The 25,938-nt window shown below is 35.3% G+C and overlaps 1 protein-coding gene and 1 pseudogene across 1 annotated transcript; both read left to right on the forward strand.

Annotated features, from left to right (window-relative positions):
- Nucleotides 1-50: 50 nt before the first annotated feature.
- LOC149577546 (chitinase 2 pseudogene) lies at nt 51-8,594 on the forward strand (annotated as a pseudogene).
- A 262-nt stretch (nt 8,595-8,856) lies between these two features.
- On the forward strand, nt 8,857-25,709 carry LOC149577547 (chitinase 2-like). The gene is made up of 5 exons (XM_089796812.1): nt 8,857-8,918; nt 24,262-24,274; nt 24,390-24,595; nt 24,738-24,745; nt 24,862-25,709. Exons 1-5 carry the CDS (start codon nt 8,857-8,859, stop codon nt 25,707-25,709), a joined length of 1,137 nt encoding a protein of 378 aa, XP_089652938.1.
- Nucleotides 25,710-25,938: the final 229 nt, after the last annotated feature.

Below are 25,938 nucleotides of genomic sequence, written 5' to 3' on the forward strand. Positions count from 1 at the left end.
ATCCCTAAAAACCTAAAGTCAACATGATTTCATTTGTAACATTTTTATAGATGCGTAGAAGAGACTCCATTGAAAGTATGATTGAAAAGAAGAGAGGTAATATCAATTATAATTTTTTAATCTAAGAAGCTTTGATCTAGCACTTTTTAAAATGTTTCCTTCAAATAGGACCTCTGAAGGCTTAAATAATCATATTTTCTTTATAAAGTGATTTTACAAGAAAATAAGATGCTCAAAAGTGTGTAACTCACTATTGTGTAGTTACCAATGATAAAAAAAATATAATATCAAGTTATAATTTTTGTCTGGGATCTAGTCCAACTTCATTGATGCATAAGAAAAAAATTATAGTTGGTGTTTCATCCATAAAATCCGAATATTATATCATACAAGGATCTATATGTTAGGCAATTTAGTTATGTCATATACTAGAGAATTGAATATCCTAGATTATAAGCCACTAGTTATATTTTTCCATAATCAAGGTATGTAAAAAAATTCAAGAATCTTGATACCAAGCACATTGAATTTGAATGTCATAATATTCAACAATAGAGTATACACCAACACCTTCAGCTCCAATTTTGTTCATCAACTTTGGATGTTGTCAATATACTAAGCCCCTTAGTAATGTGAAATTTGAATTTCAAGTTGAGGGAGCGGAAGGTGGTGGAGGGTCATTTATAGGCATAATGTATTAAGTGGGGAATTTAAGCATGATACATTTGGTGTAAATGTGATGTAGGAGCATCTTGCATGGGAAAATTGAAAATAAATAAATAAATAAATAAATTGTGGAGGAGAGAGAAAGTGACGAAAATTAAAGGAGAAATAAAAAAAATAAAAATAAAAAAAGGAAAAAGGAGAAAAGAAAGAAAAAGAGGATTTCTATTTTCGAGGTGCATAGGTGGCATAATAGAAAAATAAAAAATAAATGGTTGTCATTCCATTTATCGAGGTGTGTGGATAGAATTCTAGAAAGTTATGAATATTGTAAAAAGTTGTGGATATTGTAGAAGGTAATGGAAGTTGTAGAAGATTGTGGAGGAATTCTAGAAGGTTGTGGATAAGTCATGCATGGGGTGGTAAGTGCCTATTTAAGCAAGGCATATAAGCATTTCTAAATCAAGCTCAAGGAGTCGCTTGAGAAGTAGAAGCTCAAGGAGTAGCTTGAGAAGTGGAAGCTGAAGGAGAAGCTCGAGGAGTAGAAGCTCTAGAAGTTGAAGCTCGAGTAGTGGAAACTTGGAAAGTGTGAAAGAGAAGGAGGTAGTGAAGAGTGAGTTTTTTTGAGTCTGTGGACAGAGCGCCGAATGTGAGGCAGTTTACAGCAGGATTGTGATGGACTTGTGAGTGTGTAGACAGAGCGCCAAATGTGAGGCAGTTTACACCTGGATCTTGGATTAGGTTTGTGAGAAGAGCTAGTGGCTACGGTTTAGAAACAAGGAGGTTGCTTGGTGGCTTGCAAGCACAAGTTGAGATCTCAGAGGTTTCTACCAGAGTGTGGATCTGGACTAGCTTGGGTTTGGATTGGATCTTGAGAGATCTTGCAAAAATGTTATTGTAATTGCTATTGAATTTTCAGGTATAATAAAATTGTCTTCATATTGTTGCATTATTGGTTGTGAGTTGGTAAGGGTGGAGCGGTACTTCATCAGTGGTATCAGAGCCGTACTTCATCAGTCGTATCAGAGCCATACTTCATCAGTGGTATCAGAGCAGGAGTTCCTGAGTGTACAAGTAGATCGCCAAAGTGTGAGGCAGTTTGTACCAGGATCTTGGTTGGGTGAAGTTTATTAGAGTGGGAGTTCTTGAGCGTGTAAACAGATCGCCGAAGCTGAGGCAGTTTGCACCAGGACCTTGGGAGGACATGTAGATTGATCGATGGATGCAGAGATGGAAGACTAAACTTGTTGAGGCATGATTGTGGAGAGCTGGTGGATTGCAGATCCGTTGTCCTAGACTTGTGATGTGGTTCCTCATTATTCGTGTGAGGTGGCAGGTTGCGATTTGACTTGCAAACAATTTGAGGTTGTCACAAGGAGTGTGGGAAGGATTTGTTGCAGAGGGTTTATGAAGATCTTGGGAGATGGCTCCAAGAGGATTGGACCCTAAGATGATTGCGAAAATCCATGATATAGTGGAGAGGAATTTTTCTAAGATTATTTCTCAGTTGGATGCTAGATTGGCTAATCAAGCTAAGAAGGTCAAGGTGGAAGAGGTTGGTTTTCTTGATCAGATTATGGAGTCTGATACAGAACCTGCAGAGCAACTAGAGGTTGTTGCTAAAGATATTCATAACCTTGTTGATGTTGGGACAAAGGTTGGTTTTCATGATCAGTTGATTGAGTCTGACATGGAGACTACAGAGCATTTGGTCGTGGATGATCTAGTTGATGTTGGTGGTGACTTGTATGTTGCAGAGCACTTGGTCGTGGATGATCCGATTGTTGTTGGAGGTGAGTTATGTATTGCAGAGCATCTTGTTGTGAGCAACGAGGTTGCTGGTGTTGAGAGTTTGGCATGTGTTGATGGAAATCTACATGTGGCTGTTGATGTGGGGTTTGTTGCTACGGGTGTGGATTCACTAGTTGTTGATGTGGATGAGAGTTTTCTGTTGAAGCATTATGTTCAGTTTGTTCCTGAAAGTGAGCATGTTGATTGGATGTTTGAGATTTGGGTGTTTGATAGAGTAGTGCAGATGTGGAAGATTTGCATGGTGGTTTTCTTGTCCCTGTTGAGGTGGAAACCTTTGGTGAAGATGAAGATGGTGGTAGATCTTTCTTTTTGGCGTCGAAGTGTGGGACACACTTTTCTATCTACCGGGAGAGTCTGATGTAGGAGCATCTTGCATGGGAAAATTGAAAATAAATAAATAAATAAATAAATTGTGGAGGAGAGAGAAAGTGACAAAAATTAAAGGAGAAATAAAAAAAATTAAAATAAAAAAAGGAAAAAGGAGAAAAGAAAGAAAAAGAGGATTTCTATTTTCGAGGTGCATAGGTGGCATAATAGAAAAATAAAAAATAAATGGTTGTCATTCCATTTATCGAGGTGTGTGGATAGAATTCTAGAAAGTTATGAATATTGTAAAAAGTTGTGGATATTGTAGAAGGTAATGGAAGTTGTAGAAGATTGTGGAGGAATTCTAGAAGGTTGTGGATAAGTCATGCATGGGGTGGTAAGTGCCTATTTAAGCAAGGCATATAAGCATTTCTAAATCAAGCTCAAGGAGTCGCTTGAGAAGTAGAAGCTCAAGGAGTAGCTTGAGAAGTGGAAGCTGAAGGAGAAGCTCGAGGAGTAGAAGCTCTAGAAGTTGAAGCTCGAGTAGTGGAAACTTGGAAAGTGTGAAAGAGAAGGAGGTAGTGAAGAGTGATTTTTTTTGAGTCTGTGGACAGAGCGCCGAATGTGAGGCAGTTTACACTTGGATCTTGGATTAGGTTTGTGAGAAGAGCTAGTGGTTGCAGTTTAGAAACAAGGAGGTTGCTTGGTGGCTTGCAAGCACAAGTTGAGATCTCAGAGGTTTCTACCAGAGTGTGGATCTGGACTAGCTTGGGTTTGGATTGGATCTTGAGAGATCTTGCAAAAATGTTATTGTAATTGCTATTGAATTTTCAGGTATAATAAAATTGTCTTCATATTGTTGCATTATTGGTTGTGAGTTGGTAAGGGTGGTGTGGCCCTTCGTCAGTGGTATCAGAGCTGTATCTTCATCAAGTGGTATCAGAGCGTATCTACATTAAAATGATTTTTTTAGATAGTTAGTAGGTAATTATATATTAGTTAGAGGTAACAACCCCCAATACTATTACATTTTCCTATTTATATTTTTAATGTATTCATTCCCTATTGCAATGCAATTTCATATTTTTCTCTTTCATAAAATTACAAAGTATGGAATTACTTTTGGTTTATATCAAATAAGTTGTATATAATAATGAGAAAGTGGAGCCTTATGAGTTCTATAGAAAGCAGTTCAACTTAGTTTTTGGTTAAGGAGCTTAGAGGAAATTATCCTTGAAATGGATTTTGAGTATGAGCATGAGAAGGGGAATTATTTGGATATTTTTGAGGATGAAGACTATAAAGGGTGGAGGAATATTTTGAGAAGAAAAGTAAAGATAAATTTGAAGATAATAAAAAACTAATTTGGGTTATATTACGAAGATGTTTCCCCTATTTTCAATAAGGAAATTGATCAAGGTGAAGCTCCCCTCTTCCTTGTTTTCTCTAAAGAGAAAGAGATTCTTGCAAGTCTCAATGAAAAAATAATAATTTAAAGAGTATAGTAACAAACCTAAAATATTAAAGTGCTTATAAGAATACAAAATATCTATTTGAGAATCCCATTTTATATATTTTTAGGGTTATTGATGGAGTCATGAAAAAAATAGTTTTCATAGTTCTTTCTTGTCAGAACATAATTGAGAGGAGGGATAAGAAGCAAAGGAAAGTGAAAGGTGATCAAGACAAGCAAGAGTACAATGAGAATGAGGAAAATGAATAATGGATAGTGAAACTAAAGCATCTCTCACAAAAAAAGTAAATTATCTCAAAGAAGGATAAGATTAAAGATGGCATTAGTTAAGGCAACTAGCCTTAGGTTTATGATTGGAAAGCTAATAGCTCCTTGATGATTTTTTTTTTACTATGAAGAACTACTAGCCTTTACTATTTGATACTCATTGCATATGGGCCAAATACTATTTTTTTGACTAAGTGGGTGGTTAGGGTTCCTTATAGTAATATAGATAGTTCTTGATTATGTTAAAAACTCTAAAGAGTATAGTGATATCAATATTTATTTAAATATATTATTACTTTTTTGTGTGGTTATGGTTGATATTAACACTCATAGGTTCTTAGTCCTCGAGCTATAAATCTTGGGTTTTTTTTGAAGTATTGAGGTGTATTATCTAGTATTTGAACCCTTGACCTACAGAGTCAATAAAAAAAGATCTCTGCTTACCTATTCAATTTACTAATTTTTTTAAAAGGCACAATGGTTGGGAACCTTAAATATAAAGCTTCAAACACTATTGGCTCGAAAGCCTAATCACTTAGTTCCTCATGTCAAACAAAGCATATCTTTGAATTATCTTTCTTTGAAGGGGAAGTAAATTATTACCTTTGATAAAGATACTTCTATGATACCATAGTTTTTCATGTAATTACAAAAAAACCATTTATTTAATTCTAATTGTTGTAAAAACATTCATTATCTCCCCTATTTGTGTGTTCTAGATCACTCTCATAATTGACCCTAGTAACTTTGGAGAAGGGATAATGGACCATAGAAAACTTGTGAATCCTTTAATGTAGTCAAGTGTATAAATTTAAAATTTTATGCTCTATTTTAGATCCTACTTTAATGTGACTTTCTGTACATCATTCAAGCCTATATGGGATATTCTACATTAAACCTTCAGTATCCGCCTTAAAATAAAACCATCATCAAATAACAAAATTAGGACCTATTTTATGTTATCAAAACCTAACAAGTTTGTGACTTCCTTTTTGGAGGACATGTTTTTTTAGTACTACATTTAATTGTTGTACAAACTTCCAACTTTCCCCTTGGGGATTCATGACATCATTTAACTGCCTCATGTGTTCTATAAGTCTAGTGGTTCTATTAGGCATTAACAAGTCAATCTTCTGGTGCAACCACAACTCTAGCTTGTAACAAGTGGTATCAGAGCCTATGAATCTCCTTAGGTAACGCTAAGGCAAGATTGTTGGACTAACCACCAATGTTCCCCTTCATGATTCATAACATGGCTTAACCGCCTCCTATGTTCTATAAGTGTAGTGGTCATATCGGGCATTAATAGGTCAATCTTTTGGTGCAATGACAACTCTAGCTTGTAACATTAATTTCACCTATTTTACACCAAAATTCCATATTGGTTTTCACAATTGGATTTCCAATCTCAACCTATGCACTTCAAGCTTTTGTGTTGGCCTAAAGTCAAAAATTGTATTTGAAGCCTTTATAAATTAATCTCTCATCTTTCAAAATATCTATGATTTTCCAATCACCAAATTATGCTCAATATTTTCTATTCCATTAAATCAAGACTAGATTGAAACACATTGAGAGACTAGCTACGAAAATCTACATTGACATATAATTTCATGATTGATTATGTCATGTTTTGTTCATGTTATTTTGTAAACATATATCATTTCATATTCTTTTATGTTATTGTATCAACACTTAGATCACTCTTCTAAAATATATTACATTACAATGACAATACTTCCTATAGTATAATATTGTCAATGTATGATTTATATCATGAGTGAATATCTTTTCTCCAGTTATAATCATTAGATCTTTTGGGGACTCTTTTTCCTTTTAGTTTTTTATTTTTTTCCTCAGCTCTAGTATGGATTTTGTGTTGGTCTATTTTTGGTATTTCTAAAACCTTTTGGGACTTCTTTCTTTCACCAAATGTGTAGTTTTTAAGAGTTTGGGATTTCTTCTACTTTAGCTAATTAAAACTTTAATATTAGATAATATATTTATCTATATACTAAAAATTTGTAATGTATAAAAGAGATACTAGGATCTACTCGAATTAGTGAGAATACTTTATATTTTCATAAGTTAAAAATGAAACCTCACAAAAATAATATATTCTTTTAAAGAATGTTAGAATTGTTTTTATGGAGTGTTAATGTACATGATATAGGATTTTTTTAAATAAAAAAATTCAAACATAATTTCATGATATATTAAGGTTTATACTACAAAATGATATAGATGAACAAGAACTTCATATGTTTTTACAATGCACACACACACACACACACACACACAAAACTACATGCACATTCACATTTATAAATAATTTTGCATTAATTGACATAATAGTTAATGCAAAATTAATAAAATTTATAATTAGAAGTAGTATATAATTTAGATAATTACAAAATTAATAAAATTTATAAATAGAAGTAATATATGATTTAGATAATTAGATTTTTTTGACCTTGTGTCTATCATACAAACACTCACTAACTAAATAAAAAACCCAAATTGTTATTGTTAAACCATTGATTTAAAAATAACAATTAATTTTAACCAATAACTTTTGAATAAATATTTAATATTTCTGATTGAAATGTGGTGTTTGATATGTAGATACCTTATAAGTGAAATAATTATTATAGTATTTAAGGAAGCGAAAGTGGAAGAGCTGCCACTTGTCATGCTCTGCCGTGTCCATCGGTTAGGGTTTTGGACATCCTTATTTTTTCCATGACCCGACTGATGTATGACCAATGCCGTTGATTCCTTAGTTGTCTCAAATGATATTGCTTACCCAAGCATGCACCTCAAACAAAAATCAACTGTAACAAGTGAGCATTATGTCCAATCAAATAAGACATGTCGGCATCGTTCTGTTCTATTCGGCTTGACTGCCTCACCATCTTTGCCTGTCGTTTCCTTTGCTCTGTACAATAAAATGATTTGTTCAACTTTACAACTGCTATTATATATATATACACGCCATGAAATCTCTTCCAATTAGACCTCTCTTCTTGAAAAATACGATAATGGGAATGCAAATCAAGCTCTTCCTCACTGTACTTTTCTTGGTTATTCCACACTCGCTATGTAAGTCTTTACATCCTTTTTATAAACATTAATGCCTGATTGCAAATGGTTTTAATGGGATAATAGTGCGTAGAATGAGCAGAGAATATTGGATGTCATGATTTTCTGTCTTTGTGCAGGTAGCAATGTTAAACTGTTTAGAGAGTACATAGGCGCGGAAGGCCTCAACGTCAAGTTCTCAGACGTGCCAATCAATCCTGACGTCGACATTCATTTCATTCTGTCATTTGCCATCGACTACACCAAATCCGCTCATTCTCCGTCTCCAACAAACGGTAAATTCAACGTATTCTGGGACAAGAAAAATCTACGTCCCAGCGACGTTCTATCAATCAAGTCGAAGTATAAAAATGTGAAGGTCGCAGTTAGCTTGGGGGGCGACGTCGTTGGAAAGGTGGGCACTTTTGTGCAGTTTCAGCCATGGAGCGGGTCATCGTGGGTGAACAACGCCGTTTCTTCTCTTACGGAAATAATCGAAGAATACCATCTTGACGGCATCGACATTGACTACGAGCATTTCGACTTTTCAGACCCCAATACTTTTACCGAGTGTATTGGTCAATTAATCATACAACTTAAGCAGAAAGATGTTATCTCCATGGCATCCATTGCTCCTTACGAGAATAGTACAGTGCAGTCACATTACATGGCGCTCTGGAATAAATATGGTCGCTTCATTGACCATGTAAACTTCCAATTCTATGCTTACCCTCGGAACACCACAGTCAAACAGTTTCTCAAGTACTTTGATATTCAGGCCTCTAATTACAAGGATGGGAAAATACTTGCCAGTTTTGGTACAGACCCATCTTCTCGGGGACTCAGACCAGAAAACGGATTCTTCAAGGCGTGTAAGCAGCTGAAGGAGAGAAGAAAACTTGAAGGTATCTTTATATGGTCTGCTGACGATTCAAAAAAGTATGATTTCCAATATGAAAAACAGAGCCAACTGATGTTAGCATCGAGCTAAGGTCTGTAATTCATTGTTTAATTTAAAGGTTTTCTTAACAAGGGATGCGAAGGGTCAAAGTTCTTGCTAATAATTTCATATATTTAATATATGATTAAATAAAATTAATAGATTAAGGCATTACAATTTTATAAGTTTTCAATTTAAATTAAAAAATAAAGTTCTTGTAATGATATATTGATAAGGAAAAATAAGATAATTCGAAAACAATTTGTATTTGCTGATGTAGAGTCTGCAGCAACTACCTTCCTCAAGTCAATAAATGGCTGTCACAATCCAACTTACGATCCTAGGACATCTCACAAGTCCTATTACCCACACCGGGTATGTTCAACCCTGAGCCCAAAGAAGCAACCTCCTTCCTCACTTCACCCACTAACTCAACCTGTGGAGACAATCTATGGACATCCCAACCAGCCACAATCCACAACTTGTTTGGGATCGATCAACACCAAATTCCACTTAGAGGTGCACAATTCTTGTAGCCTTTCAAATCTGTTGTTGCACCTCTCTCCAAAATTTCCTTAAATCCTTAGGGCTTCTCTGCCTATTCAAAAACTCTTTTGGACTTTTCTGTGGATCCTAGTAGCCTCTTGGAAGATCATGCCCCAGCACCCCCCCTCAAACCTCGATTTGGTACCTAGACCCAATTGATGAGGTTGGACTAGGGCTTCAAAGAAGAATAGAAAGGATGGGTTTCCAAGAGCCCCAATACTTATGGCAATCCACAGACCCTCAATACATTAACCATCAGCACTACATCAAACTGGAAGTGCCCTCTTTCTCGACTATCTCCAATCTTGGCTTTCAAACCTAGTCAAGCACATGGTCTTGCTTGACCTAGAGCCGGCTTGAAACACTGCTTAGCCTACTCACTACACCTCCAACTCCTGGAGTCATGTTAGAAGTTTTCCTAACTTGCATATTCCTCAATTTCAATGGGTTCCACCTGAGAATATGCAAGTTAGGGCACCATTTGCGAGAGAGCCCTGAAATCAGGTTACACAAATATTCTGATACAACCTGCAAATATCTCTCAAGCTACAACTCTAAATAGTTTCAGACCAAAATAAATGACTACAGCCTATGCGCCTTCAGTACATTCAATCACAGAGCAAACAAAATAGACCGCACCATCCACTGCAACACATGATTCACCAAAAAGTTAAAGGGATTTTTCATTCAGTTTTCTTTCATCTCCGTTACATGCCTGCTACTACTCATACTCGATAGGTTTATAACCTATTACGACTGTTGGAACAACCAAAAAGGTCGTTCCCAACCAAATAACAACTTCTTGTTTATTAAGCAACCCAAGTAGCTTTCAAAAGTTCAAAACTTCTTGCCTAAGCCAAAACTAACCCAACTCACCCATAGAACAATCTATTTCTGACTCCTTGGTCTCATTGAGCCACTTGGTTTATAACATGACCATAGTGCTAATGGACCTTACAATGAGTCTTTTATTACAACGTAAGGATCAAACCCCTGCACTACCATTCCTAACAACTTGAATCCTGCCTTGGAGTGGCTAGGTGCCCTGCACCATACTCCCCAGGCCAATTAAACTCAAGCCTCTTGAGTTGGCATGTTGGACGCCTCATATCCCAATCTCTTAATGGCTATTTCAGTGAGCCAACTTGCATCTTCTATAGGCTTGCCTCTCCACTTTATGAGATAGTCCATGTGTATCTGCCTCTAGGTCCTTTTGCCTTCTCTCTTATCCAAGATGCATTCTATCTCAGGTGCCATTGCCTTAGGGAGAGACCTGATGGTTTCATTCTCCTCCTTGAGTACTGTATTGCCAATACTATCTTTCTCAGGTTCCTTGTATGCATATAAGTCAGAGATGTTAAAGGTATTAGAGAGCCCAATGTCTGGAGGCAACTCTACCTTATAGGCATTCTAACCACACTTTTTCAAGATCTTAAAATGACCTATCTTCCTCATCATCAGTTTACTGTACCTGCCTGCAGGGAGTCTTTCCTTCTTTAGATGGACCATGACTAGGTCTCCTACTACAAATTGAAGGTATCTCCTCTTGGTATCAGCAGCCTTCTTGTATTTCTCTGAGGTCTTTACTAGCCTATCCTTAACTTATTTGTGGATTTCTTGCGTGACCTTTGCAAAGTCAATGGCTTGTGCACTACTCCTCTCCAAGGATTTAACATCTCTCAACTGCATCACCCCTCTAGGATGAGTTCCATAAACAATCTAAAAAGGGCTCAGTCCAGTGGTCCTATTCACTGAGTCATTATAGGCAAATTCAGCTTGTGCTAGGACTGAGTCCCATGAGGAACCATGTTCCTTGGTAAGGCATCTCAATAGATTACCTAATGATCTATTCACCACCTCCGTTTGGCCATTTGATTATGGATGGTATGCTGATGAAAAGGACAGATCCATTCCTAACTTCTTCCACAAGGTCCTCCAAAAGTGACCAAGAAACTTAGCATCCCTGTTAGAGACTACGGATAGTGGTAACCCATGTAGTCTAATGACCTCCTTAAAGAAGATGCCCGCAATGTGAGAAGCATCATGACTGGTTTTGCATGGCAAGAAGTGTGCTATCTTAGAAAACCTATCCACCACTACACAAACACTATCATATCCATGTCTTGTCTTTGGCAATCCAAGCACAAAGTCCAAACTCACTGCATCCCAAGGCCTATTGGGTATTGGTAATGGAGTATACAGTCCTACATTAGAAGTTCTTCCTTTTGCCTTTTGGCACACCATACAAGTTTCTACAAATCTTCTCACATCTGTTGGCATTCTTGGCCAATAGTAGAATCTTCTAACCAGTTCAAGGGTCTTGTCCAACTCAAAATGACCGGCTAGGCCCCCACAATGTTTCTCTTTTATGATATTTTCCCATAGTGATCCCCTAGGGATACACAACTGACTCCCCTTAAAAAGTAATCCTTCTTGTAGTATGAAATCTGCATATGTACTATGATACTGTCTAGTCATATCCTTGCAAACTTGATAGATCTCCTTGAAGTCTTCATCTTCAACATACATCTCTTTGATGGAATGGAACCCATCGTTCTCCAACCTCACCTCTTGGATGGTTAGATTTCTTCTACTAAGGGCATCAACAACCTTATTTTCTACCCCTTTCTTATGCTTGATAGTGAAAGTGTAGGATTGGAGATACTCCATCCACTTCACATGCCTGTGATTTAGTTTCTCCTACCTCTTTAAAAAACTCAATGCATTGTTGTCGGTATAAACAACAAACTCTTTAGGTAATAAGTAACGCCTCCACTTCCTTAAGGACTGAACCATGGCATACATTTCTAGATCATAAGTTGAATACCTCTGCTTGGCCTCATTCAACTTCTCACTGAAGAAGGCAACTAACCTATCCTCTTGGCTTAGGACTCCTCCTATAGCCCGGTTACTTGCATCACATTCAATTGTAAATTTTTTATTGAAATTAGGTAGCACTAGGACTGGTTGCTCTGCCACTTTCTTCTTCAAGGTTTCAAAGGCTTGATCAGCCTCTTGTGTCCACCAAAACTGACACTTCCTTCCATCTTTAATGATGTCTATCATGGGAGCACTTACATTGTTGAAGCCTCTAATAAACTTCCTATAGAAGCTTGATAGGCCATGGAATCCTTTGACCTCACTTTCTGTTGTTGGAGTGGGCCAATTTAATATGGCTTCCACTTTACTAGGATCCATCTTAAGGTTCCCCTTGGAGATAACAAATCCCAAGAAAACCAACTCCTCCTGCAAGAAGACACACTTCTCTAGATTGATCCTTAACTTCTCTTCTAACAACCTTTTCAACACTTGTTCAATATGATTTAAGTGCTCATTTTTAATTTTATTGTAAATCAGAATATCATCTAAATATACTACAACAAAATGGTCAATAAAGGGCTTGAGTACCTTGTTCATGAGTCTCATGAAGGTGCTTGGCGCATTTGAGAGCCCAAAGGGCATTACCATCCATTCAAAGAGCCTTTCATTTGTCTTGAAGGCTATCTTCCATTCATCCCCCTCTCCGATCCTAATTTGATGATAACCACTTTTCAAATCCATCTTGCTGTAGTATTTAGCCCCTCCTAAGCAATCCATCAAATCCTCCATCCTTGGCATTGGGAACCGGTACCTAATTGTGATCTTGTTAATAGCCCTTGAGTCATTACATAACCTCCATGTGCCATCTTTCTTAGGGGCCAACAATGTTGGTACCACACAAGGACTAATGCTCCTTCTTATGAACCCCTTGCTTAAGAGTTCGTCCACTTGTCTAGCCAATTCTTCATTTTGGCTTGGTGTGAGTTTATAAGCAGCCTTGTTTGGGAGTGTAGAATCTGGTATTAAATCAATGCAATGACTCACCTCTCTAATGGGTGGAAGAGTCTCTATTTTTCCATCAGAAATCACTCCCCTATACTTGCTCAACAAATCCTAAACCTCCTTGGCCCCCACTATCCTCCTTGGTTCTTGTTTATCCTCCTTATACACCTTTTTCTCCCCTAGTGGCTTGACCGCAATGGCATAACAGGGACTATCCTTCTCTTTGATGGTTCTCACAAACTCCTTCTCTCCAACAACTAGCATGCTACTAGCTTGGGGAGTCTCCTACCCATCCTCAGGTAGAGGCCTCATGGTGTATGTCCTTCCATCTTTGGTGATCTCATACACATTTGTTTTACCTTGATGGCGTGCTTCCACATCATATTGCCAAGGCCTTCCCAAAAATAAGTGGCAAGCATCCATATCAGCCACATCACACAAGATTGTGTCATGGTAGTCCCCAATCTTAAACTCCATGTACACATATTCATTTATCAAAGCTTGCTGCTCTTTGTTTAGCCATGACACTTTATATGGATTAGGATGAGGCTTTTTTTCAATCCAAGTTTCTCTACCATATAAGTGGAAGAAAGATTATCAGTAGAACCTGAATCAACTATAACTTTACACACTTTACCTTTTACCTTGCAGGTGGTCCTGAACAAAGTCTTCCTTTTTGTCGGTTCCTTGGGTGGAGGGTTCTTCAACAAGGTTCTATTAAACATGAGGGATTCTCCATGCTCTAGATCTGCAACACCTCTACTTTCATGGTTACTTTAAATATCATCTTCATGTGCTAAGTGGACTCTTTTGTCCCCTCCTTGCTGATTGCTCCCTTTTTCAGGGCATCTAGAGGCCTGGTGTCCCACCTGGTTGCAATTGAAACATCTACCAGTGAACACTCCTGGAGTTCTAACCCCTAATTTGCCTCTTCCATTGCCTCTTCTTCCTCTGAAATTTCCTCTTGAACTTGTCTCACCTTCCTGATTTTCTTTATTATTTGACTCCTCTTGGGGTTTGTAGAATGAACCTCTCACGCTGAACCTTCCTCTACCTCTATTATTATTATTGGCTCCCCTTGACTTGTTTTGAGAGTCACATTTCCTTCTCTATTTTTCCTCAATCTTCAATGCCATCTGAAAACATGAATACACTGACTTCGGGTTAAACAAAGTGAGTTCATCTTGGATGGAGTACTTGAGCCCATTCAAGTACCTTGCCAACTTTTTCTTCTCTGTCTCAATCACCTTGGCCCTCAAAGTGAGTTTATGAAACTCTTCAGTGTAGGTACCCACATCCATGTCCCTTTGTCTTAGGCCTTATAGTTTTTGGTGCACTAGGACATCATAGTCCTCAGGGATGAATTGTCTCTTCACCTCCAACTTCATCCTTTTCCATGTTGTGATGGCATCTTTACTCTCATCAAGCCTCTCTGTTTGAAGAAAGTTCCACCAACTCAAAGTAGATCCTTTCATCTTGGCCTTTGCAATCTTTAACCTTTATGATTTAGGGACATTATCACATTCAAAGTGATTGTCCAATGCTTCAATCTAATCCATGCATTCTTTGGGATTAAGCTTTCCACAAAACATAGGGATCTCTGTCTTGGTATCCCTCCTTCCTATCCTTTCAAGGGCTTCCAACATAACCCTTTGGTCCTCTGGTAGGGCTTGTCTACTTCTATCCGCTTCTAGTGCATTTCCACCTTCTTCTACATCAGAGTCTTCTTGTGACCTTTTGTTCACCTTTCCTCTCAACTTGTCTATTTCCCTCTTCATCATCCTATTCTCCTCTCTCATAGCCCTACTCTCTACCATCTATTCTGTAACCAACTTGGATAATTCAACATTGGCTATCCTTAGAGGGATCTCCTCTTCTTAACCATATGCCATCCTGTCTTCTTCTTGTCTTCCAAACAAGACCTTAGTGGCTCTAATACCACTTGATGCAGAGTCTACAGCAACTACCTTCCTCAAGCCAATAAATGGCTATCACAATCCAACTTAGGATTCTAGGACTTCTCACAAGTCCTGTTACCCACACTGGGTATGCTCAACCAATGAGCCCAAAGAAGCAACCTCCTTCCTCACTTCACCCACTGACTCAACCTATGGAGACAATCTATGGACACCCCAACTAGCCACAATCCACAACTTTTTTGGGATCGATCAACACCAAATTCCACTTAGAGGCGCACAATTCTTGTAGCCTTTCAAATTTGTTGTTGCACCTCTCTCCAAAATTTCCTTAAATCCTTAGGGCTTCTCTGCCTATTCAAAAACTCTTTTGGACTTTTCTGTGGATCCCAGTAGCCTCTTGGAAGATCTTGCTCTAGCACCCCCCCTCAAACCTCGATTTGGTACCTAGACCCAATTGATTAGGTTGGACTAGGGCTTCAAAGAAGAATGGAAAGGATGGGTTTCCAAGACCCCCAATACTTATGGCAATCCACAGACCCTCAATACATTAACCATTAGCACTACATCAAACTGGAAGTGCCCTCTTTCTCGACTGTCTCCAATCTTGGCTTTCAAACCTGGTCAAGCACATGGTCTTGCTTGACCTAGAGTTGGCTTGAAATACTGTGTACCCTACTCACTACACCTCCAACTCCTGGAGTCGTGTTAAAAGTTTTCCCAACTTGCATATTCCTCAATTTCAATGGGTTCCACTTGAGAATATGCAAGTTAGGGCACCATTTGCGAGAGAGCCTTGAAATTAGGTTACACAAATATTCTGATACAACCTACAGATATCTCTCAAGCTATAACTCTAAATAGTTTCAGACCAAAATAAATGACTACAGCCTACACGCCTTCAGTACATTCAATCACAGATCAAACAAAATAGACCGCACCATCCACTGCAACACAGGATTCACCAAAAAGTTAAAGGGATTTTTCATTCAATTTTCTTTCATCTCCGTTACATGCCTACTACTACTCATACTCGATAGGTTTATAACCTATTACGACTATTGGAATAACCAAAAAGACCGTTCAGAACAAAATAATAGCTTTTTGTTTATTAAGCAACCCAAGCAGCTTTCAAAAGTTCAAAACTTCTTGCCTAAGCCAAAACTAACCCAACTCACCCTTAGAACAATCTATTTTTGACTCCTTGGTCTCATTGAGCCACTTGGTTTATAACATGACCACAGTGCTAATGGACCTTACAATGAGTCTTTTATTACAACATAAGGATCAAACCCCTACACTACCATTCCTAATAGCTTGAATCCTGCCTTGGAGTGGCTACGTGCTCTGCACCATTTGCCTCCAAGTAAAATTATCTACATAATCAGATACCCTAAATCTTGGAGCATCTCAATATGAAATAGATTATAAAAGGTTTATAATTCAATGTTAAGAGGAAAAATATTTTTCCATAGCACCTCTCCAAGTGTAAAATATGGCTTACAGGTTTTAATACATCACATATTAGAAACAGGTTTGGGGACATTGCATCTAACTTGTTAATGATATAATTATGCCTATAAAAGGGAGTGTACAACTAACCTTAGTGGTATAGGGAGTTCCTTTTGTTGATGATGACTTCTAACTAAATGATTGTTCAAATTTGACTCAAGATTTGGGCCATGAACCATGGTAGAGTATATTCTTCAAGTATTGTGGACTTCAAAATAAATGGTAATTTTTTCCCAATGAAAATATTGTGGGACTCATGAAACAAAGGAAATGGTGGTTATAAGCATGTTGTGGTTAGCGCGCAATGTTTTATTAGATAATGACCATCAAAGAGCTTTATGACTTTTATTCAATCCATTTTTTCTCAACTAAGTTATATGCATATTGTGTTTCCTTAAAAATAGTCTCAATCTTCATTAAATTTATAAATTTAAAATTAATTTTATATATTCAACCTTTAAAACAATTCATTAAAAACTTATATTTATCAAATAATTTATTACGAAAGAACAATAAATTAATGCATGAATGTTGACTTTGATTGTTGATGTTGAAAATGCATACACAATCAAAATCAGAAGTTTGTGCATTAAATTCAAATGAATTGTAGAAATTTGATAAATTTGAATAATAAATTAAATGGAAATATACATACTAATTTATATTAGTTTACATATTTTATAAATGAATTTCAAAATGGAAGATTGGACAAAACCTTTAAACACCTTCTAAAACTCAACTAAAAGTTGACGCTTGACTTAACCAACACAATTAACAGAGAAAGTTTTATTTGATAAATTTACCTTATTTATCTTAATGACTCCTTTCACCAAACTTCATTTATATTTTTAAACTTTCTTTTAATAAATAGTTATCAACATTAGCATTATTAAAAAAATACTCATTTAAAAAGTAAGACCAAATATGATTCTTGCCACATTAACAAAAATTTAAAGACTAAATCAAAATGCGAAATAATTGAAGTTGTCAAAGTAAGAATAAAAACAAAATCCATTTGAATCAAGTGAAAGAAAGTGTGAGAATGTCATAGAAAATATAGTTGTCCTTAAAACTATGGGAAGTAGCTTGTCTCAAAACTAAGCATAAATTGTAACATCTGGAAGCCAATTTGGCATTAAAAGCCTAAATGATGACTTTACCAATAATACATATAGTACTTAAATATTTTAGGACCACTATAACCCTAAAATGAATAGTTTGAATCAACCATTTCCTTTCTTATTATTAAAAATTATGGTGGCCATTTTTTTTTAAGGCATGGTGCTTCGTTGCTAGTACAATACAAGAAAACAAGTTATAAATTTGATTATATACAAATATATTTTATGATGTAACGTCAAGGTTTCAAAAAACCTTGTTCCTTAAGGTGACCTTATTAATGGTGAAAAATTCTAAATATTATAATCAATATCTTACAATCAATTAAGAGCATGTAGGGCAAGAGCCTATAGTACAATAGTAACTTGTGAACCTGTCATCAGGGAGGTCTTCGTTTTGAATCTAATTGAATTCAAAACATAATTAAAATTAATCTTAACAAATAATAATAATAATCAATCTAGGCTTCGGCCCATTATTGGTCAAAATAAAAAATCAAGAGCAAGCAAAATTCTAGCTGATTGTGTATAGATATTGACTAGTCTCTATTTGACGTGGAGTACATCATGCCCTCACTTTTTCTCAAACACTTAATTTTGATTGTGTGCTATAGATTGTAGGGCAAATATTTTTTAATCTATCATCCACTATTGTGAGAAAATTTTGTGGCATTTGGGAAAAATTACATGTGCTGCACATCTTGCATGATCTTTTGAAACCTGGCAAATAATATTTAATGCCTGATCAACTTCAAGCCTATAATTATCAATGAATGAGATGTTAACCCATCTATGTGATAATTCCTATAAATGTGAAATCTTTTATTGAAATTTTTTTCTCAAAGTCTAATAAAATTCAATACAAATATTCTTATATAGAGTCAATCCTCCTTAATTGAATTAAAAAGAAGAAACTTTCCTTGCTTTGAAATACTATTTATTTTTCTAAAACTCACAAATTTAGAAATGTTTTTCTTTAAAAATTAAAAAGATATACAAAATTATTACTAAATATCCTACTTTGTAGCAACTCCATTCCACCTTTCAAAATTAACAACAACAAAAACTTAGACTAGCTAGAAAGGATCTATTTATCTGTCTGTCAATAGAAAAGTACTAGAATTTCACTAACTAATTCTACACACAATCTCTGAAAACCTACAACTGCAACTATAAGATTGCAACAATAGGTATAAAAAAAAAACTTTAGCACAATCCTTTCTCCTAAGAAAATAGGTCTACTGAATCTGCATAGAAAATCAGACCTTTCTTCTTTGGCATCATAACACATTGTCAAACATCTGCTCTACTAGAGTCCTCAGGCTTGTTGAAATTTCAACTAGCGATCTCTGTAGGTGCTTCCAATGTTAATTTTAATGAGGTGATCCGCTTGGTAAATACCAAAACCCTTCATTGTATCTAGTGATAGAACTCGGTATGATTCCCATAGGTAAAAAAGAAGTGAGCATAAGAGAAGATTTTTCATGATCTTCTCCTTTCTGACTGGTTGCCTTAAGAATTGGAAGAGATTGTGAGCAACCAATGAAAGGGATATTAACATTTTGTCCAATTTTGATAGTGTGGGATTCCGCAATTCAAAAGACAATGCCATTAGAGTCTTGGCACATTGAGGCACTGGAAATGTGCAATGTAATAGCTTCCACCAAGCACAGAGGAAATCTGCCTCTGATTTAAATAGTTGCAGATCCGTAAGGGTAAATCCCATGATAATAGATATTTTGACAGAATTGTGATATCAGAAGAAATGAACAAAAGAAGTAGGGTGTTCTATTGGGCCTAAATGGGCATGTACCCAAATTCATCATTAGGAATGTGGTTGGAGCTTTTAGGGATTTTTAAAGAATAAATTGGTCAATTAAAGAGATAGAAGAAATTTGTTGTAGTGATGAATATGTGACAGTGATGAGAGAATATATAGTGCAAAGGTCGAGTTTGAGCTTTACAATATGTGTGAAGACATTCTCCATCTTCTTGATCTATATCTAGTTCAATTGATAGTAGTAATTGATATCTTGTGTTTTGTCTTAAGATGAAGGGATATTATCACCTTATTTAGCAGACTTCAAGATGGGTGATGACGGGAAGGAGGCTAAAAAATGCTCGTTGCTTGCCTACAAATAAGCTCAAGATTTTGCAATGAAAGAACTCACTTGAACCTATCCTCTCAGGCCCAGGTTAGATCATCTCAATTTTTCTTTATTTTACAATAAAATTCCGAATTCACTTGATCGAACATGCTCTCTACCAAGTAGGCCTTTCGTGAAAAATTACAAGGCTAGATACGATGGGTGAAGAAGCTTGCAAAGAAAAAAACACTTATTATGAAGCTCCTTGCAGCCATTAAACATGAATGAGGATATAGTCATAAGTCACATTCACAAAATGGGAAGCCAGGGCTGCTGATTGGGGAGAGTTCACAATTATACCCTCAAATCCTCAAACATTTAAATTAACTGCTTGTATACCAAGCACAAGAAATGAATGAAATATTTTTTTCACAAAGTGATAAGGAAAATGAAGCCACTCTATCCAACATCTATGGCCTTAGTACTAACATATATGGATTAGATTGAAGTCTCACAGTGCCCTCATCTCATCTATGTGATCTCCTATGGCTGTTGGTCACCCTTGCATATAAAACACTCTCCATATATGGCTCTACCTCCAGCGGCAGAGAAAGAACCATACTATACATGGTCAGTGGCAGATGTTGATGAAATCTTTGGTCCGTTGTGTTAAAAGAAAAGTCAAGGCTTCTTTTCATATACATGAGAACAATCTACAATAAGAACATTCCGGAATATCTAGATGTAGTGATAAATTCCCTATTACATGTGATAAATGCCCTCTCTATGATGAGACAGAGGAAAAGACAGATATTGAAACACATCTAATGCACTAGAGAATGACATTTTTTCCTTTTATTAGTCCCTGCCTTGCATAAGGCAGGGTACTAATGTTTTTGGCAGTGTCAATCCTATTAAATTTTTTCAACCATAGAAAATGAATTTCTAAAGTTAAAAGGCTATTGATTTTTAAATTAATTTTTGACTGGAAATTCTTTGTTTTTCATTGGCTAATGGCATTTATGCCAAGGGTAAAACTAAGTTTTTGACATCAAAAAATGGGGAAAAAAAGTCTAGAAACTTCTTTCCACTATTTTAATATGCATTTATTAAAGGGCAGTAAAAGGATAAATATCGGTACTGTACTCTTTGTTTGGAGTTAAAATCCTATCATTTTCTCGTCATCGAGTGATTTCTTTGTCAAATCACATCGTTCAAGAATCCAAAACCAATTTGGCCAAAAAAGAATGTGATAAATCCACATCTACACCTTTTTACAATGGAGATTTATACCAAGGATTTTCCATTTTATGTTTTTTAATATTTTATCTTTTTATTTTTATTATAATGCAGATCAAAGTTCTTGGGGACAATGGTTGTAGAGTTTTACTTTTAGTAATTAAATACATATGTACATGTCTGTTAAAAGGAAAATTAAGATATTGTATTTCTCTTTTAATTTGATAGAATATAGATTAAAAAATATATTTAATTAAGTCTAATCTATTATTCTCTTTGTTCTGAATGTTTGCATCATTTATTTTGATTTAAGATATTAATCATAACTTGGAATTTTATTAAACAATATCTACATAAACCTTATATATATAAAAAAACTTAATGAAAATTTATCAATACTAATATATAATATCAAAATATCTATATTTAACTAAAAATTTGAAAAATATATTATAAATAATTTCATGGTAATAGATGAACTCTAAATTTGAAATGATTCAAACTTATTTTCATGCTTTTGGATAAGATTATATGTTATTCTCTCTCAAAGAGGGCTAAGAATAGGTAGGTCTAATAGATGGATGCATTATCTATTTATGAATGTTGACTTTATACTAGAAAAAAATGAGCTTTCAAAATGATATTCTTAAATAAAATTAATTTTGGATAGACAATTTCATTTGCCAAATGTCCATAGTTAAGAAGTTAAGGAAATAACTGTGAAGAGCTATGCAAACTAAACTAGCTTTCCAACTATAAAAACCAAACATACTTTCCAACACTAACTATGCAAAAAGTTTCTTCTCTTTTTAACCCTACTAGCACTCCTCAAAGCAAGGAGTCCAGCCCCAATAGAGCTCTTGTTTTCATTTCAAAAATTGATTCTTTTCCCTTGCCTTTTTTTTAATGAGAGTCAATAAAGATATAGAAAAATGGCTTTTTTGTAATTTTAAAAGCTAATAGAAATTTGCAAACCATACAACTAACTTTATAGCTTTAAACATTTTCAAATGTGATTGGCTAGATTAATTGAATTTTAGAAATTGAATGAATACAATAGTTATCTTTCGTATGGTAGGAAGTAATAATAGCTAACTTCAAATGTACTATGAAACATTGAATGATTATTGTCTGGCTAGAGGTGAAAGAAGTAGCACATTTGTTATATTACTATTGAACTTCCAACCTCTATTCTATTTAAAGAACATGAACATGAATTCAAGAATATGCATATGTGGATGTTATAAATATCATTCATTTTGATGAATAAAAAGTACATTAAAAACCTTCAATATTTAATAGAAGGTGAGATTTACAAATTAATGATATTATGACATTTGATTCTATTAAATATTTATGCACTATTTAGGTTTGTGAACATTTATGTGCTACTATTGAACTACATTTGTTTCTCTTCAAGTTTTAGGTGCTATTAAAATTGTGTAAGGAACTTTACTAGCATGACCCATTAGGTTTCACATTCTTGCTTCTCTTTTGTTAATGGTAACATTTTATTATTATTTAAAGTTTATTTTGATGTCTCTTAAAAGTGTATTTTACATTGATAGGGAACATTTGAGCTATATGTACATTTAAATCTTAGTAGTATTACTCAATGGGTTTTATAATTACACACACGAATAGGAAGAATAAAAATTACCGTAAGAGAAAAAGTCCCCCTTAAGAGAGAGAAAGAGACATAATGCATATTTCTCTAAAAGTAAAATCTTTATAATGATAGTGCATTGTTGATAGGGATGCTAAAGATGATCCAAAGGAATTCAACAATATTTCTTCCATTGCGAAGAAAAAAAAGGAAGAACATTTATAGGATTTACCTCCATTCCAAAAAAGAAGTATTGGGTAGGAGAATAAAATATATATGTGATCATAAAGGTTGAGTGGAACTTTTTATGCAATCTATAACATAAAATCGAAAACAAATAGGTCCAACTACTCTCCTTGTAGGGGAACCTTTCTTGTAGTAGAATTATAATTTCCAAAGTGTATGTGTGTGCTTTAGGGTTAGCAATAGAAAAATGAGTACTCTAGAAATCATAAAAGGTTACAAAATAAATTGCACACAGAAAATATGATCTAGAACAATGGTACAAAGTAAAATGTATATTGTAAATTCAGAGCAATAAAATGCTAGGCATAGATGTTCAGTATTCTAGTATAAAGGTGTTCAAAATTGATAGAGATGAGCTACAATATAGGAAAGAAACTCTAATATGATGCCACCTAGAAGTTATTTAAATGATAGCTTATGCCTTCTACTAAATCAATTTAATGCTTTTTCCTTGTGTGAGATTTTTCAAAGCCTGTAATAATTTAATGTGCGCTAATATAGCAGTTCCAAAATCAAGTTTGAGCTTGCATGCCTATAAATAGGGAAGAAAGATTTAGTTGTATAGGGCCTTAGCGAATTAAATCTTGTCTTTTTCTTTCCACCTCTACAATAGTTATGATTATGATAAATAGAGCATATCTTAGCTAGGAAAGGTTAACCAATAATACAATTATACAATTATTGAGTTAAATGAACAACAATATTTAAAATCTAAAACACCCATATTGATTACTACACTTTTTCACTATACTATGGAGGTACAACTCTTAGAAACTTCATGCTTTCATCATTTAATAACTTGCATTTCTGTTTAGTTTTAATTTTTCAAGAATGACTTAGTAGATATACACCATAGGCCAAGCCTTAATAAGCATGTTCTAATTTTCAAAATGAATATAATATATACACCTAAACACTTTTGGTCATATTTACATGTGTGTACAAAAAAGTTGAAGAAATAATATTGAGGAGAGTTGAGGTTATAGATTTTAATACTTTTACTAGTTTAACACATCTTCTAGATAGGCACAATGAATATGCAGAGATTTGTAAACTAAAATAGATATATACACAATGATTTTGTTTCACTATTTTTATATAATAATTTTATATACATATGTTGTAGATCAATAAGACTACATTTCGTGTCATATAATTAAACTATAATAATATTAAGTCTTTTGTCAAATATATCACATCATCTAATTTTTTATTTTTCATACAAATTCAAATTTTACATATATTTTTTATATTATATTTTAATATTTTTCACCTTAATTTAAATTTTCTTTTCCTATTTAATTTTCGCCTTCCCCATTCCCTAGTTCATTATAAAATGTACAAATTACTTTTCATACCCTTTTTTCCTCTTCCTTCACAACTTTACTCATATAACTGAATCTAGAACCTGTAGAGAGAATATATATTTGAAGCTGATATTTATAGGAAAAGTGCAATGTAGAAGCTTTGATTTTATAAAATCATAGTAACCAAATTTATAGAATAATATTGTAATACTATATGCTAGTAGACTAATGTGCAAAATTCGTTCCATTATGTGTTTTTGAAATCGAGACTTCGTAGTCATTAATCGGCACATAACTCATTTTTTGGTTTATAAAAAAGGACGGAGAAACGCGTAAGCCGAGTCAAGAGAAAACTCCACCGGCGCCTGCTCTCATTAAGACCAGTGATCGTATCAACCATTCCATGTGGAGCAATTAATTAATCCAAAGCCACAACTTTGGCTACAGACGGCAGATTCCCTTACAATCGAAGCAGCCAACGAGATGGAAACAACGAGTCTTCTACTAATTCGCATCCAAAAGAACAATAAATACGTGAGTTATATAGAAGAGGCCAAGGTTGGCAGGGTATTCAAATTGATCTTGTTCGACAGTACGAGATCGTTGTCAAAAATGCGGATTCACATTAAGCTCTTCCATGCCCTGTTTTTACTGTTTCTTCCACACTCTCTATGTTAGCCTACGAATTTCTCATATTGCAGTGTATTATAAAAATCTATGTAATATATGAATGTTGTAATATTACTATCAGATTTAAGTGTGTAATTGTGTCAAGTTCATTGATCCGTGTTTCAGGAGTGCAGGTTTATTTATTATTAGAATTCATAAAATATAGATTAATAAATCTGACTTATAAACTATACAATTAAATTCTTTCTGTGTTGAGGGTATCTGATGTTATGAAATGATTATTGTGCAGGTGACAATGCCAAATTATTCAAGGAGTACATAGGAGCCGATGGCATGAAAGTCGAGTTCTCAGACGTGCCAATCCTTCCTGACGTAGAATTCCACTTCATTCTGTCATTTGCCATCGACTACAGCGGAGCCGGCCATTCACCTTTTCCAACAGACGGAAACTTCAGAATCTTCTGGGACAAAAAGACTCTGCGCCCCAGCGACGTTGTCGACATAAAGTCGAAACATAAGAATGTCAAGGTGGTCGTCAGCTTGGGTGGCGACGTAGTGGGGAAAAACGAGACGACAGTTCAGTTCATGCCGTCGAGTGTTTCGATGTGGGTTCACAATGCCGTTTCCACCTTAACAGAGATAATCAATGAATACCATCTCGACGGGATCGACATCGACTACGAGCATTTCGACTACTCAGATCCCAACACATTTACAGAATGCATTGGTCAATTAATTGTTCAGCTAAAGCAGAACAAGGTGATCTCCGTGGCGTCGATTGCTCCGTTTGAGGACGAGGGGCCAGTGCGGTCACATTACATGACATTGTGGAAGAAATATGGTGATTTCATCGACCATGTTAATTTCCAATTCTATGGCTATGATAGGGCCACCACTGTAGAACAATTTCTGGGCTATTATGAGATTCAGTCATCTAATTATAAGGGTGGTAAATTACTTGCTAGTCTTGGTACAGATGAGTCTTCAACTGGGCTCACGCCAGAAAAGTTCTTCGAGGCGTGTAGAGGGTTGAAGAAGAAAGAGAAACTTGAGGGCATCTTCATTTGGTCCGCAGATGACTCCAAGAAGTTCGGCTTCCAATATGAATTGGATTCCCAAGCTTTGTTGGCCGCATGAGGATGCATTATTATCATTTTCATATGTTTGATTTGTAGGCTTATAATTGCTGAATTCTTTGAAGAATTCCTCAAGTGATAGACTGCCTTTTCTTTACATAAAGTTGTCTTTCTGATTTGTTTGCCGTTTGACGGTTGTAGACACTTCGATATTCCAGAAATTTGTTGATCTTTATTAATAAAATAATGCCACCGTTGATATTGGCAGTAGTTTTGCTTGGATGTATAGG

This window comes from Cupressus sempervirens, chromosome 1 (assembly GCF_028749045.1).
Source record: "Cupressus sempervirens isolate cs-2001-9-10 chromosome 1, ASM2874904v1, whole genome shotgun sequence".
NCBI lineage: Eukaryota > Viridiplantae > Streptophyta > Pinopsida > Cupressales > Cupressaceae > Cupressus > Cupressus sempervirens.

Excerpts from the sequence above, each read along its gene's own strand:
- LOC149577547 (XM_089796812.1), top strand. The coding sequence starts at position 8,857 with ATGGCTGTCACAATCCAACTTACGATCCTAGGACATCTCACAAGTCCT.